Source organism: Neopsephotus bourkii, unplaced genomic scaffold, assembly GCF_033783945.1.
Source record: "Neopsephotus bourkii isolate Nb327-2 ecotype Australia unplaced genomic scaffold, CSIRO-AGI_Nbou_v1 NB_1740, whole genome shotgun sequence".
Taxonomy (NCBI): domain Eukaryota; kingdom Metazoa; phylum Chordata; class Aves; order Psittaciformes; family Psittacidae; genus Neopsephotus; species Neopsephotus bourkii.
Window position 1 is genome coordinate 1 of NW_026902214.1, and position 15512 is coordinate 15512.

The window sequence follows — 15512 nt, forward strand, 5'->3', positions numbered from 1 at the left end:
TTCCCCGGGGCTCGGCCGGGGGCGCTCCGGCGTCGCCATGCGAGGGCAGCAGCGCCGCGCCTGCCGTTCTGGCACGGTCGGCGGACAAGATGGCGGCTCCCATGGAGCTGAGCTGCTGGGGAGGCGGCTGGGGGTTGCCGTCCGTGCACCCGGAGTCTCTAACCGTCATGGTAACTGCTGTCGGCCGCCACCAGCCCCGGGAGGGAAGGACGGAAGGGGGGAGGGAGGGAGAGCCGGCGTGCCGGGACTCGCCTGCTGCCGTCGGCACGGTTGTCGGTGGCACTCTTTCCTCCCGGGAGAAGCGGCGCCGGCGCCGCGTTGCGCGCCAGCCCTCATCGCCCTAGGCCGAGCCTTGTGCTGGGCGAGGGGCAGCCACTGCCGCCGTGCTCGGTCGGGGGTGGGTGGGAGGTGAGGGCGAATGGGCCCGCGGTGGGGCCTTGGGAAGCGACGCGATAGCGGCGTCCCGGGCTGTTGCTCTTTCCGAGGGCATCGTGCCTTGTGGTGGACTGCCTGGCCTCGGCCGCGGCAGTGCCTAGAAGTGCATCAGGCCACTGATGACCGACTAAAACCGAATACGCCTACCGGTGCGTGTCCTTTGAGTAGGTCCTCAGTGCCCGCAGCTGTTTAAAATAACTCCTGAAGTGCCGTCTTACACTTCTCTTACACACAGGACTTATTTCCCCTCAATCTTTATTGCAGGCTTATGCCAAATTTTCTGGTGCTCCCCTGACAGTGAATACTATAAATAATTCATGGAGAGCTCGAAAAGGTACCATCCTTGAGTTCTTTATTCTTTAATCATAGCCAGGTCATAAACGTGGGTTCTGCTTTCTGTGTTCTTCCTGCATTTGCTTTGGTTTTGTGTTCAAGGGTGTAACCTGGCCCAGTGAAGGCTGCCTGCTTTCACCACACATCAATAAATGACTGCAGGATCAAGTGTGATGAATCTGTGGGAATAAAATAAAGGAAGACAAATAAAGTGCCTCAAAGGACAGTTTATTAAAATGGGTATGGGTGAAGCAGCAGGCAGTCAACAAAGCAGTGTTGCCAAGGACATACCTGTTCCTGTCAGCAGTCTAAATTGTTGGTATAATGAAAACAAATTCTTAAGCTTCCTGCACCCTGTCTGTTTATGATCTTAGTAACTAGACTTGTGTATGGAAATGATGTTATATAATTAAAGAATTATACATAATTTAATGGGCTGGTACAGCTGGAAGTGGAATGTGAGCCTCAAAGAGTATAAACTTACACCAGCTGGGATGTGTAGTACTGTGCTGAGTTAGAGAGATTGACTCAGAAAAGGTGACTAACAACCTAGTTGCTGGGGAAGTTGAAGATCAGGCATCAGAGAGGACTTCTTTGTGACAAATACTTCAATGCATTGCTTATCTGTTTGCTCATCACTGTCTTGGATGTATTCCAGAGAGGTAAAATCATTGCAGGGTTAAAGTACTCTGTCATTTACACTTACCACATTATCAGTTTAGGCATTACTATATCCATGCACAAGAAGCATAGAAGAACTAGCTGGGTGTACTTGCCAAATACTTCATAGCCAAAATACATAACATCTATTAAGAAAAAGATCCAAATATTTACGTGTTGCTGATAATTGTTACTTTAATAGTATTTAGCAGCACAGTCATGATAGGCTCATTGTGGCAGTTACGTTGTGAATTTACTATAAGATAGACCTGTTACAGAAATATACAGTCTGCAGTGTTTGATCCTGCAATCTGATGAGTAACATCTGACCAGTAGGCTTCTGGCAGAAGGGAAGTACTTGGTTCATGATTATGCAGTGGTAGCATGGGCAGTGGTTCTAGCAAGGCTAGAGTACTGTGTGCAGTTTTGGTGTCCTCAACATCAGAAGGACATGGAGCTGCTGGAGCAAGTCCAGAGGAGGGCCACGAGGATGACCAGGGGGCTGGAGCACCTCCCTTATGAAGACAGGCTGAGAATGTTGGGGCTTTTCAGTCTGGAAAACAGAGGCTGCATGGAGACCTCATAGCAGCCTTCTGGTATTTGAAGAGGGCCTGCAAGGATGCAGGAAAGGAACTCTTCATCAGGGACTGTAGCGATAGGAGAAGAGGTGGTGGGTTTAAACTTAATCAGGGGAAGTTCAGATTAGATATAAGGAAGAAGTTCTTTACTGTGAGGATGGTGAGGGGCTGGAATAGGCTGCCCAAAGAAGTGATAAATGCTCCATTCCTGGCAGTGTTCAGTGCTGGCTTGGATGGAGTTTTGGGTGACACGGTCTGGTGTGAATTATCCCTGCCTATTGCAGGGGGGTTGGAACTAGATGATCTTAAGGTCCTTTCCAACACAAACCGTTCTATGATTCTGTGATTTAGAGGGGAATGGCAGGGAAAAATAGGCGTAGAAGGAAGGAGAGGTTGAGAGGTGAATGAGTTGAGAGAGCAGTTGGACTGTGTTAGAATTTTTGTCTTAAAATTAATATCTGAAACTGGACAAGGAGCCTGGTTCTCGAAGTATCAGTGATTTACCAGAAAACGTTGTCTTCAGTCTGATTTAACATGGGCTCTTTCTTACGTGTTGTTATTAATGAAGGCCATAATACCCTAAATGTATTTGTGACCTTGGTGGAACTCCACTACTAGTTAAAGTGTTGATTGTGCGTACATGTTAGTAAGATCCAAACATGAGGAAAAGTAGATGAAGTGACTTGATTGCTTTCTAATTAAGTTAGAACTAATCCACATAAATTGTTGACTATATTATTTATGTCTTCTAGGGGATGTGCCAGTCCTCATATCAGAAGACATAGTCATTTCTCAGCCAGCAAAAATACTAAACTTCTTAAGAAAGCAGGTAGGTCACTTCCAAAAGGTTTGTTTTCTCTGCCTCATAGTGGCTCTTCTTGTCAACTGTATACAATGATACAGGCTTCTGAAAACTTGGAACTCAGTTCAGACCCAGAGCTTTCCTGTTGCTAATACATGCATGAGAATTGCAAAATGGTGGATAAGAGAGAGTTGTTTGAAAGTTTGATGGTTAGTTATGTGAAAGATACATAAATAGGCATGAGAAAAATATTCATTGAAAAGGACAACAAATTTGCCTTAATTGAACAGTTTCTCACTGAGCAGCCTGCTCCTAATTATAACACTTTTACCACCATTATGACTTTGCAGACTTAGGATATCACAGTTTAGGAAGTGTGGTTTTAACTGCTTAAATGAATAATCATCTGTGAGTGCTCTTTTTTTAAAGGATAAACGGTGTCAGTTTTAATCTACATAGTTTTTCTATAGCCTGTAGTGTAGAAATGTCTGCAAGCATTTCTTGATGCACATCATGTCCTCACATAGTTAACTCCTGCTTGCCTTTTGCAGATTTCTTCATGTTTTGTTCACAAAGAATAAAGCTATATGATTTCTTCTTTGACAAAGTGTAAAGATGTCTAGTAAAGGACTGCATCATCCTTTTATTTCTAAGGTTGTTTTCCAGCTCACTATTCTGCTTTTACATTAGAAACTCAGTTCCTGCCTAGTCCCGATTTAAAGTGAAACTTTAAAACTTTTGGGGAAAAAAAGCAGAATATGAAAACTGCCTATTTGAGGTGGGATTTTAGACAGTTGTTTTAAAATTCAGAAGTTTCATAGTAATTTGAATACCAAAGATTCGTTAATGTTAGAAAAAAACCCTCCTTGGCTTAAAATGTTTGAGTAATATGCTTGCATTTCAGATGTCTAAGGGTCAGCACTGACACTTTGTTTCTAAATTGACTAAGTTCATCTCCCCCTTAAAAACCTCATCAACTCTTCAAAAAATACTTTAAGAGGATCCAGTGTCAGAATTAAAAGCTCAGTCAGCTGTAACTGCATTAATTTAGCTGTGCATTTGTTCCCTTATATTGTTAGCATCCAATTTCTCAACTTTTAGAATGGTAGTCAAAAGCAAAAGATGAGAATATGTGCTTTTTTTATGCTTGCACCAGCTTAAGTGCCAGATTCTTCTTCAAAAATAAAGGTGAGGTATTTCCAGAGGTTTGTTACATCCGTAAGTACTGGACAGTTGCTTGGAAAGCAGTAGGAAGCAGACACAAGAGTTACTGTGGGAATAGGAGGGCCCAAAAATCTAAGAATGAGGATGCAGAAAGGGGAGATACAAGGAGGTTTGACATAGCTGGCCTGCAGAAGAAAGGAAATTCTAGTGAATGCCTGATTTTTGTCCCGAAAAATGTTGTTTTATTTGCGGACTTGATAGGTCTTAAGTTTGAAACAAATTCAGGTTGTGCTAATCATCTTTTTAGGAAGTTCCCAGTAACACTGTTTATAGTATGTAATTTTTTTCTTAATTTGTAGAAATACAATGCTGATTATGAATTGTCTGCAAAACAAGGGGCAGATACATTGGCATATATTGCACTACTTGAAGAGAAGCTGCTTCCTTCTCTGGTAAGTATTGACAAATACTTTAATGGTCAGAATTTTTGGAAGCAAATGGTACAAGAAGTGCCCAATGTGAGAGACATTAAAGTCTTTCAGCCATAGTCCTGACTAGAATTAGTGTAATTTTGGAAATACTGCCTAGCAACTTATGTAAAGGAAAGAAGAGTGTATTTCATGGACTCATAGAATTGCTTGTGTTGGAAAGGACCTTAAAAATCATCTTTAAGGTCCCTGCCATAGGCAGGAACTCCTTGCAGTAGACCAGGTTGCTCAAGACTCTGTCCAACACTGCTCCTCAGGCAGCCTGTTCCAATGCCTCACTACCCTCTTTTGGGGTTTAAGCCCAGCCAGGAACCCAGAACCATGGAGCCGCTCGCTCAGTCCCCCCCTTCTTCCTTTTTCCCTGCTCCTGGAGGGATGGGGAGAAGAATGGTAAGAATGTAACTCCACAGGTTAAGATAAGAACAGTCCAGTAACTAAGGTATAAAACAGAACTGCTACGGCTACCACCCATAATGATAACGATAAGGGAAATAACAAGGGGAGAGAATATAAAACTAAAAGGAGAAAAGGAAAAGTCCCACATGGCATCAATTTGATAGATGAACCGCTTGGTGGATAAAGAACTGGCTGGATGGCCGCATGCAAAGAGTTGTGGTCAATGGCTCAATATCCGTCTGGAGACCTGTAGCAACTGGTGTCTTTCAGGGATAGGTGTTGAGACTGGTGTTGTACAACATCTTTGTTGCTGACATGGACAGTGGGATTGAGTGCGCCCTCAGCAAGTTTGCCCATGACACCAAGCTGTGTTTTTCAGTTAATAGCTGGAGAGAAGGAATGCCATCCAGAGGGACCTCGACACACTTGTGAGGTGGGCTGATGCCAACCTCATGAAGTTTAACCATGACAAGTGCAAGGTCCTACCCCTGGGTCAGAGCAGTCCCAGGCACAGCTACGGGTTGGGTAGAGAAGAGATTCAGAGCAGCCCTGCGGAGAAGGACTTGGGGTTGCTGGTTGATGAGAAAAGGAACATGAGCCAGCTGCAGTGTGTGCTTGCATCCCAGAAAGCCAATCGTATCCTGGGCTGCATCAAAAGGAGCGTGACCAGCAGGTTGAAGGAGGGGATCCTCCCCCTCTACTCTGCTCTTGTGAGACCTCACTTGCAGTATTATGTACAGTTCTGGTGTCCTCAACATAAAACACCACGGAGCTGTTGGAACAAATCCAGAGGAGGGCCACGAAGATGATGAGGGAACTGGAGCATTCCGTATGAAAATAGGCTGAGAAAGTTGGGGCTGTTGAGCCTGGAGAAGAGAAGGCTGCGTGGAGACCTCATAGCAGTCTTCCAGTATCTGAAGGGGGCCTATAGGGATGCTGGGGAGGGACTCTTCTTTAGGGACTGTAGTGAGAGATCAAGGGGTAACACGCTCATACTTAGGCAGGGGAAATTTAGATTGGATATAGGAGGAAGTTCTTTACTGTAAGTGTGGTGAGACACTGGAATGGGTTGCCCAGGGAAGTTGTGAATGTTCCATCTCTGATGGTGTTCAAGTCCAGGTTGGACAGAGCCTTGGTGACAGGGTTTAGTGTGAAGTGCCCCTGCCCATGGCAGGAGGGTTGGAAGTAGATGATCTTAAGGTCCTTTCCAACCCTAACTATTCTATGATTCTAAGAAAACAGTAATCACAAGTGATGCACAATACAGTTGCTCACCACTCGCCAACCAATACCCAGCCTGACCTGAGCAGTGATCTGGGCCTTCCAGGTATTTCCCCGGGTTTATATACTGGGCATGACGTGCTGTGGTATGGAATACCACAAACTCCTTTGGAGTTTGGGTCAGGTGTCCTGTCTCTGCTCCCTCCTGACTTCTTGTGTCCCTCCTCACTGGTAGAGCATGAGACTGAAAAGTCTGTCATTGGAGAAAGCATTACTTAGCAGCAACTGAAACATTGGTGTGTTACCAGCATTGTTCTCAGGCTAAAGTCGAAAACAAAGCACTGCGATGGCTACTGAGAAGGAGAAAAATAAGTTATTTTTCTGTTACTGCCAAATGCAGGACACCCTTGTAGTAAAGAACTTCTTCCTTATATCTAACATGAATCTCCCGTTTAAGTTTGAATCCATTACCCCTTACTCTGTTTCTACAGTCCGTCATGAAGAGTCCCTCTTTGACATCCTTATAGGCCCCCTTCAGATACTGGAAGGCTGCTGTGAGGTTTCCATGCAGCCTTCTCTTCTCCAGGCTGAACAAGCCCAGCTCTGTCAAGGCTGTTTGCGTAGCAGAGGTGCTCCAGCCATAGAATCATCCTCATGGCCTCCTCTGGACTTGCTCAAGCAGGTTCCTGTCCCTTTTGTATTGGGGGCCCCAGAGCTGAATGCAGTACTTATTTGTGGGGTAGGAAGTAATAATAATGATGTATGAAACACATTTTAAATGGCATCTATGATTTGCTTTTATTTTATGTGCTTTTTAGGAAACAGTGTCTTGAAAGCAGTTTATTGTTGCTGTTTCTTTTTCACTTGAGTGTTCTGAAAAAGGTGTGTTATGTCTGATGTGGGGTGCACTTTTGAACAGTTCAGGTAGAACTTTTGAGAAATCAAAATAATTTCATTTTTAATTTCTAGATAACACATGGCTGCATGCCCTCACCAATTTAGTGTAAGTATATTACAGCTATAAAAATCCTCAGACATCAGATCTCTTGAATGACTTTGGCTTCAGTTGTACGGGAAAAAATATTCTGACCAGATGATACCATAGGCTAGCCTCTTCAGCTGACCTGCAAGATTACAAGCCACCATTTATAAAACTTTAAGATTTGTATAAAATTAAAAATAATGTTATAGAAACCTCAACCTGATACTGTATGCCTGCAACATTTTTTGTAATATGTTTTCTATGTGTTGTGTGTGTGCGAGTGTGGATATGTGCACATACATAAACATGAGTGTGTATGTAATTTTACGCATATGTGTATATAGGTCTGTAATATCTTTGTTGTTTTTCTTTAGGTGGAGGATAGCTGTTGTCTTATTTATATACTCCTACACTTGAAGAATGAGTATAGTCCTTTATGGAGCCTGATTGCTTTGAATTACAGTGCTACTGGTGCTGCTGCTTTTGTGACAGAGGCCTTGCACATCAAACTTTTGGAAGTACCTACTTTTCATGCTCAAATTCCAGTCACATTTTTCTTTGTTTTGATATAGCTGCACACTTTCTGGGTTGATGCTGAAAATTACTGCAGTGTGACAAAACCATGGTTTGCCTCAAGGATTACCTTCCCACTGAGTTTGTATCTGCCTGGAAAGATGTCCAGGGAAGCGCTGAACAGGATTTTGCTGACCAGGGGAGGACCTCCACTCTACACTCTCACTGAAGTGGAAGCACAAGTATGTGTTGTGTAATAAAGAATTTGTAAGTTGATGCTGTCAAAGACGAGAACTGAAACAGCCTAACATACTGTCAAATGATGAATGATGCTATGCATAGTAGCCTTGCTAAACCTAGGGCTCTTAGACAGTTTTGTGTCTTATCAGATATACAGGGATGCCAAGGAGTGCCTAAATCTCCTGTCGAAGAGATTGGGAACATCTCAGTTTTTCTTTGGAGATACGTGAGTGTGATTGTTTTGTTTTGTTTTCTTCTGTTTTTTGTATTTTGGTTTTGAAAGTTTTGTTTCTTTTTAATGACTAATAAGGCAGGTACCACATGACTGTGTGAACACAAATTTCTTTTTTTTTTTTTTTTTTTTTTTTTTAATCTGTCTGAACATAAAAAGTGCTGCACAGTAGTTTCACATCTCACACTCTGCTTTACAGATAAATCTGCATAAATAATCAGGTCACTAAGAAGACATTTGGAGTAAGGCAATGTGGTGTTTCCCTTACCCTGAATTTTTCCAGAGGGGCAGACTACAGCTGCTAAGAAGATGTGGGGTGCTTGATGAGTTAGTGTTGCACTAACGAGGGATTTCTAGCCTCTGAATGTTGCCTCCTGTGCTTGTATGTAGAAAAACTGCTTTAAGCTGGGGTGTTACCAGCACCTTCATGGGTGGCGGGTGTATGTCTGGGAGCACTCCTCTTCCTGTGGTATGTCCACGGAGCAGGAAACATATATTGCCAGTGGCATAATGCCAGCAGTTCCTAAAAAGGCTGATCTGTTCCTTTAGCCAGTGAAGTTGGACCACTTTGTGGGAGAGGATCCTGATCCCCTGACATACAGTTTCGCTTTTATACTGCAGAAATACTGTTTAGAGCAGCTTATCAGCATGACAGTATGACTGGATTTTAATGCTGGAGTTACTGTTTCAGCTTACCAGTGTGTCTCTAGTTCAGAGGTGCTGAAATCAGTAGAACATCTGTACACTTACCATATTGATTTGAAATCAAAGCATTTAACAGATTTATGTGCAAAGATGGAATGCTGGAAAAGCTGGCTCTGTTCTGTCCTAAGTTGTGTCTGACATATGCAAAAAAGCAGTTATATTGTAGCAGTCTTAATGTCTTACTTCAGTCACTTGGGGTTTTTGTTTTGTTTTGTCACTCTTTTCAGGCCTACCACCTTGGATGCCTTTGTGTTCGGTTTCCTTGCACCAATTTATAAAGTGTGCTTCCCCAGAGTACATCTACAGGAGCATTTGAAACAGCTTCCCAATCTGTGTCGATTCTGTGATAATATTTTAACTTGCTACTTCAGGTTAACAGCCTCAGGTAAGCTTTGTTTGTTTCCCCCTTTTGGTCATATATAGTCTTGTTTGGATTAGGACTTCAGTATTCCATCTGTGAACCAAGGCAGAATTAGATTTTATGTAGTTTATGCTAGAGCTTCTGTGGGGAGATGAGGTAGCGAGGCTTCTAAAGTTGTGCTCTGCAAGCATTGCCAAAAATGCGCATGTATGCCATGGCTTATGCTTAATACTCCTGGTTTTCTCACATAGAATGGCTTTTACACTTAAATTCTTGTTTGCATAAAAATACTTTATGAACTTTCTCTCCAGTGTGGGTTCATTTTTAAGGATTTAAAGGCTTTTCTAAATACCTTTTCACTCTTCATCTTTCTGCCTTCACTCTCCAGGCCATTCTCCGGCTGGACAGGATACAGCAGATGCTAATCTGCAGAAACTCACACAGCTTGTAAATAAGGAATCCAACTTGATTGAAAAGGTTATGTTTGCTTCAATCTCTAATATTCCTGCTTCATTGTGGTTACTTGTTCACAGATACTTTTGCATGGCAAATGCAGCTGTGTGGTGGACATTTTATTTCAACTGCTTCTTTTCTAAGTGAGTTACTTTATGTAGAGAGGCAGGAAGAATTATGTCATTTGAAAATAATAATGAAGCCTTGTACTTCAAAAGTATTTTCATTACAATCAAAAGCATTATCTTGCAAGTGCGCATACGAACTAAAGAAGATGTCTTTCTGCAAGTACATTCCAGGAAAGAAATCAAATGTATTGATCAAGACCCAGAAATTGTCCTTCAAGTTAAGACCAATTGCCAGCTCTCCTTGCTCCCAGCTGAACGCTGTAGTCACTAACGTATAGTCACTCTTCCTTCTGCTTGTTCTACATCCAGTTTTTATTTCTTTGCATTCTTTCCTCTAAGGCTGTGTCACTCAGCACCTATCAAAAGCTATATAACTCATGTGAAAAAGGCTTGTGAAGAATTAGTGTTCTGATGCAGACAGAACACTTTAACTAGAAGGATAGGAGGCATTTCTTCCTGGAAAAAAACAGAGTAGGAAATAGATCATTAACTATGAACAGCTTCTGTAGCTTTAGGAATGGATTGTATCTCCTCTTTGAGGTATTGAAGTGGTTGTGGAAGCTTTAAAGACTCCTGTCGTGAAGTGGGATGGACTAGACAACCTCTGGAGGTCTACCCTGTGCTGTCTTCTGCAATTAGCTTTATTCTAGACTCTCTTTGATACCAGATTATGCACAGGGTATTAGATTGATTTCCTATGAAAATGTAGAATCTTTATATTTCAGACATTAATTTTAACATGTCTTTGAAAAGGTCTTGTCACAAGTACTTTATTAAATACTTTTTGAAATCAGTAACTGATCTAAATTCACTCAGCGCCTCCAGAACATTTCTAATTTGAAAAAGGTTTGTTCTTGCAAGGTGCTGAACGTGCAAAATTATCCATTGATATTACCAGTTTGACTTTTGATCAGCTTTCTTTTTTGTCAGCTTTTTTTCTTTTTTTCCAAATGATGCATTTGGCTATTGTACAAAATTGAAACATTGGTCTCTTAGAATAAGGTAGCAGTGTTGCTTTCTTCAGTAATGCTGACAGAATTATTTGAGCAGAAGCAACCTATTTGCCCTTTGGGGCTGATGCACCATATGCTAATGGAATGAACGGCTGCTTTAATATGATCGTATCTTTGGGAGTGGAAAGGAATCAAGGCATCAGTTGTAGCTGGGCCTGGAATAACAGGGGAAAAAATTACCCCAAACCAGCATTAATGATGGCAGAGCTGACAAACAGACAATTGTGTAATCTATATTCTACTGTTTGCCAGATCCGGCTCTCATTATTTCCCTGCAGATGGACGACAACCTTCGTAAGAGTCCCCAGCATCCCCCTCGAAAGCTAAAGACGCTCAAGCTTGCTGCAGGTGGAGAAGAGGGCAGTCCATTGAATCGTTTGTCACCTTGACAACTTTTGTTGCTGATACACCTGTGTTTGCCTTCAACTCAGAATTCTGAGCACCACAGTAAATTTTTTCATGAGAATGTTGTTTCACAAGGGAAGAATCTGCTTATGGGTACAGCTAGGAAGAAATAGAGCTCTACAATCTCCTATCTACCTGCTCTGTTAAGAAATTGCATAGTTCAGGCTGACCACACACTAAGCTGAGGCTAAAGTAAACAAGAGGCTTATTTTTGCAGATGTTAAAGTGGTTTTGTACAGCATCTTTTGGCCTTTAGCCTAGCAGAAATGTTGACCAAAAGTTTAAATTCCACTTACAGAATGTTCACTGTAATTTTATTTTGTGGCTTTTGATTTTACTGTAATCATGTTACTATATGTGAGTGGGTATACTCTTGTATCTGTCTGAAAATTACAAAGTCGAGTTTCAAAATCATTGAAAAGACTGGAAGGGAAAAGAAAAAGTTGGTCTTTGTAGCAGCCAAGAAATGAAAAGTGATGGGTGGAAGTTAAATATTTTTATTGTACATTCATGAACACTTCTGTGTTTTAAGGTGGTTGAAAACATTATCGTATTGTACTTTGAGGGGGATTGTTGGAAAGTGTGTGCAGTGTAGCAGTGATGTACACTACTAACATTTCACAGGTACCTGGTATTAGTCGTGAGTGAAGCAGGCTTAACCTGTACATAAGGGAATGCCACATGCTGCGGAACTGTTACGTGAGAATCAGAGAGCACCAGTAGTGAGCTGGAGAGATTTGACTGAGTCCTGTCAGGATGAGAGACTTGACTAGCAACTACACTGCAGTGCTGGATTGAAAGGGACTGATTAGGGCTTTATGAGAAAGTTGAGATAGGCTTTTAAGTTTGTCACAAATGCCTCGTGTTAGTTTTGTCTTAATTTTTTAGAAGCACTACAGTTCATTCAAAAACTAAAAAACATCCAAATTTTTGTTGTTTGACAGTCTAGTTCAGAGTTCCTTTATCTCTGCAAACTTTAATACATTGCAGTGCATATATCTTCTGTTCTAATTAAGGGACTTATGTCTCATTACATATTCTCTCAGCAGCAGCCTTGCCAGTTCTAGAGACCCAGGCAATTCCTTTACAAGGGAAATGCTGTCATTCTCTACCGGCAGTGTGCTGGCAGATGCTTCATGAGTGGGTGAAGTATCTGCCAGATAAGAATTAATCAAGGAGATAAGCCAAAATGGCAGTTCTGGGGATACAGCATTCCCATATCTGTACGTATGGGATGACTGGTTTTTTTTCCTTTTTTCAGGTCAAATCGAAATAGTTTTTAAGCTTCCCTTCAGCTAATAGTCATGCTTGACATATATAGATAAATTATTTCCTATTTATAAAAACAAGACTGTAGATCGTGTACATACTGTACTTTCAGACTTGATATGTAAGGAATGTAAGATCTTTAACATTTCTTAATTATAATTGAAATGTTGGGTTTCTAAAGAGCACTTTAAAATAATGCTTCAGCTCCATGCTTTTACTAGAATATTTATTTCAGTGATTTGAAATTAATCTAGCTCATACTCATGACAGTTGTATAAACCGACTGTCCACTTCATCTAAAAGTAAGTCAGACTTAAAGAATTTTTATTGCCTGTATCTTGAAAAGGTTTGAACGAGATCAAGTCACATGGCTGTTAAAAATCTCTTAATTTCTAAACATGGCTATGGAGAACATGCCTTAGTTTGTTGCTTTTGTGAAGATGTACACTCAGTCTCTAAAATCTCTTTGTAAAATGGTCAGAATTAAAACTTTTGATTTTTTGTGGAGTTCTGGTAGTGTTTTTTTTATGGAAATAGTGTCAGGTTTTTTTTGAACACTTTTCTTTCTCCTTATGAAAAGGTTTATTAAATTTTAATCACAGCTTTTTAGGAGAAATCTTTTCTTTCAACAGCTGCCTGTGGGGGAGGATGCTGTGGGGAAGCACAGGTTTTGTAATCTTTCTGTTGTCTTGTTGCTGCCAGGGCAGCTGGTGGGCCTTCTCTTCCCTGCACTGCTCCTGGAAGGTGATGATGGCAGGGAAGAGGTTACTACCTCTAGAGCAACTCCAGCCTGCCATGCTTTCCAAATGGAGGTGGCTGCCAACTGTAAGCCAGCTCAACCACTCCAGAGGTTGCGAATTTAGCTCTCCTATGCCCAGGTAAACTTTTAGTGGAAGTACGTGGAGGTATTTTCAGGGCTAATCTGTATCTTTCTGTCAGCTGGCTATTGGAACTTGTCTGTTCCAGAAGAAATACAATGAAAAATGTTATGAATGAATTGCTACAAATACAGTATATTTAGCATTTCCAAGCCACCTTTAAAATGTCTTTTCCCCCTCTAAAAACGTTGTTGCATTAGGCTTTTATAAACACTTAAACATTGCTGAAATCACATTGCTTTTGCTAATGTAGCTTAAACACTGTCAAGAAAAACACCCAGTTGTATTTGATTCCTGGTTAAAATGGTTTCCAGACTCACTTGAGTAACTTTCTTCTCTCGCTTGGTATTGTTCTTGGCATTGCGGTAGGGACCATTCACAGTGCTGAGTATTTTTCATACAGAAAGGTAAGCCAGCTTTTTACATTAGCCTGACAAACTATGCTGTGGCTCAGATCTGGCTGGGTTCACTGTTGGCAATGAGTTGCCCAATCCCTAACACGCTTAAAGACTGTGTTGACTAACAAGACACTGCATTAAAAGAACGTCCTGTTTCACAGTCAAATGTCCAGTTTCAGAGACCATTTTAGTTTGTTGTTTGTGGTTAGCCTGATTCAGCTAGCTGATTCATAATCCTGCCTGGTGCTAACCAGTGCCAGTGAGGTGATGGATTTTGGTAGAGCACTGATACAGGATCAGGCTGTTTGGCATGGCACATGCTATTAAAGAGCCACACAGAGGGTTGAGCTGGTCAAATCCCAAAGCACACAGCCCAGAGCTTTCTACTTGTTCAGCCCTAACTGTGCCAGTGGAAAAGCCACTCTCATTTAGCTGGCTCAGACATTTTAGCCACCACAGGTGCTCTGGACCATGTTGGGACCTGCCAGGTATGTGCCTGCAGTAGGAAGCTGGGGAAGTGGCTGAGCATAGGCAAGTTTCTGAGAGAGAGGCTGTTCTCCCGGCTCAGCTGCTTGTCAGGCATATGCCCACCTGCTGTCTGGCATGCAGGCCTCTTGTTAGCACTGACGTTCTGCATCTGTGTGAGACCTAGCCATTCAGGGGTGATGATGATGTGTGGCTTGATGTTCTGGTAGTACCTTGTGCCCTGGGTCTGGGCAGGAGAGCAGAAGCCAAGCTCCCCTGTCCAGGTCTACTTGCACTAGGGAAGTCTACCCAGCAGTGGGAGGGCCAAGGGCAGCCTGTTACAGAGCAGAGCTCCGTATCAGTGGTAGCTGCTGGGAAGGCAGTTGAGGCTTTCTACCACCTCAGGGATATGTTAAAGCAAAGAAGGGAAGAAGGAGGTCCAGTATTCACTGTACCACACTGGTTTGCTGTTTGTGCCTGGGGTAAAGCTCTCAGGAGCAGATCCCAGGTGCAAGTGAAATTGGATCAAGTTGGAATCAGAAGCTGAGAAGGAAAGAAAAGGTTAACAAGGGAAGGCATCATGAGCATGTGCTTTCACGCTCAGTGACCTGTTGTCTGAGAGATTTATCAGTATCACAATACTTGAAACTATGAAAGACTTCCTCACTAAGTACAATGGACTGTTCTTGTGGGCAGAAGGTGGGGAAAATCCAATGACTTGCTGCAGGTTTTATAGAAAAAAAAAACAAGAAAAGGAAAATTACTTGTAATATGCTAGGCCAGTGTGGCCTAGTGCAAGACCGAGCAAGCAAGATTTACTGAGTTTTGTTAAAAGCTAAGCTGAGACCAGGAATTAGTGGAGGACAACTTTCGTTCCATGGCAAGTAAGGTCTTGCAGTAAATCAGCCTATGGTACAAGATGTTCCTCAGCATTGTTCATCTCCCTTTTGCTCATTCCCTCATTAAAACTGTGTGGGGTATTTTTCATCATGAACGTCAATGTTCCAATTTTTTCCAGTGTATTGCATGCGTGGTCTGTTGGTGATTTACTGTTATCAAGATACAGAGTGTAGCTGGTCCTTCAGTTTACTAGAGTGCAGAGAAATTGCGTGCCTTGGGTATCAAGTGGCTCATTAAGAAGAAGCAGTCCCTGTGTGAGCAATTCAGTACTCAGCTCAAATTTGCCAAGCCATTTTGACAAGGGTGGCCAGGCAGCCTGCCAGTTCATACAAACACTTCAAGGGTTTGGTTTCCGAGAGTGTAGAGGTGAGAGGGACAAGGAAGTGCAAGTCTCCCCAGAGCTACAACTTACCCAAAGCAGCCTGGTGGAGGGGTGAATCCACCTCTGCTCACGTTGTTTGCTGCAGTGAATGATCATTTACCTATCTATTGC

At 42.2% G+C, this 15512-nt stretch overlaps 1 protein-coding gene across 3 annotated transcripts; it reads left to right on the plus strand.

Moving 5' to 3' along the window:
* The first annotated feature begins 8 nt into the window (after nucleotides 1–8).
* MTX3 (metaxin 3) lies at nucleotides 9–12851 on the plus strand. 3 transcript variants are annotated; one of them, XM_061376823.1, is made up of 9 exons: nucleotides 11–170; nucleotides 700–769; nucleotides 2759–2835; nucleotides 4332–4424; nucleotides 7632–7814; nucleotides 7962–8038; nucleotides 8977–9134; nucleotides 9499–9587; nucleotides 10983–12850. In XM_061376823.1, exons 1-9 carry the CDS (start codon nucleotides 90–92, stop codon nucleotides 11091–11093), a joined length of 939 nt encoding a protein of 312 aa, XP_061232807.1. In that variant the 5' UTR covers nucleotides 11–89; the 3' UTR covers nucleotides 11094–12850. The 3 variants fall into 3 exon arrangements, with proteins under 3 accessions (XP_061232808.1, XP_061232809.1, XP_061232807.1); XM_061376824.1 differs by lacking the exon at nucleotides 9499–9587 and having other exon boundaries at nucleotides 9–170; nucleotides 10957–12850; XM_061376825.1 differs by lacking the exon at nucleotides 9499–9587 and having other exon boundaries at nucleotides 10–170; nucleotides 10983–12851.
* Nucleotides 12852–15512: the final 2661 nt, after the last annotated feature.

Excerpts from the sequence above, each read along its gene's own strand:
- MTX3 (XM_061376823.1), top strand. The coding sequence starts at position 90 with ATGGCGGCTCCCATGGAGCTGAGCTGCTGGGGAGGCGGCTGGGGGTTG. Across the intron at positions 4,425-7,631 it reads AGAAGCTGCTTCCTTCTCTG|CTGCACACTTTCTGGGTTGA; the intron begins GTAAGTATTGAC and ends GTTTTGATATAG. Across the intron at positions 9,135-9,498 it reads CTTCAGGTTAACAGCCTCAG|GCCATTCTCCGGCTGGACAG; the intron begins GTAAGCTTTGTT and ends TTCACTCTCCAG.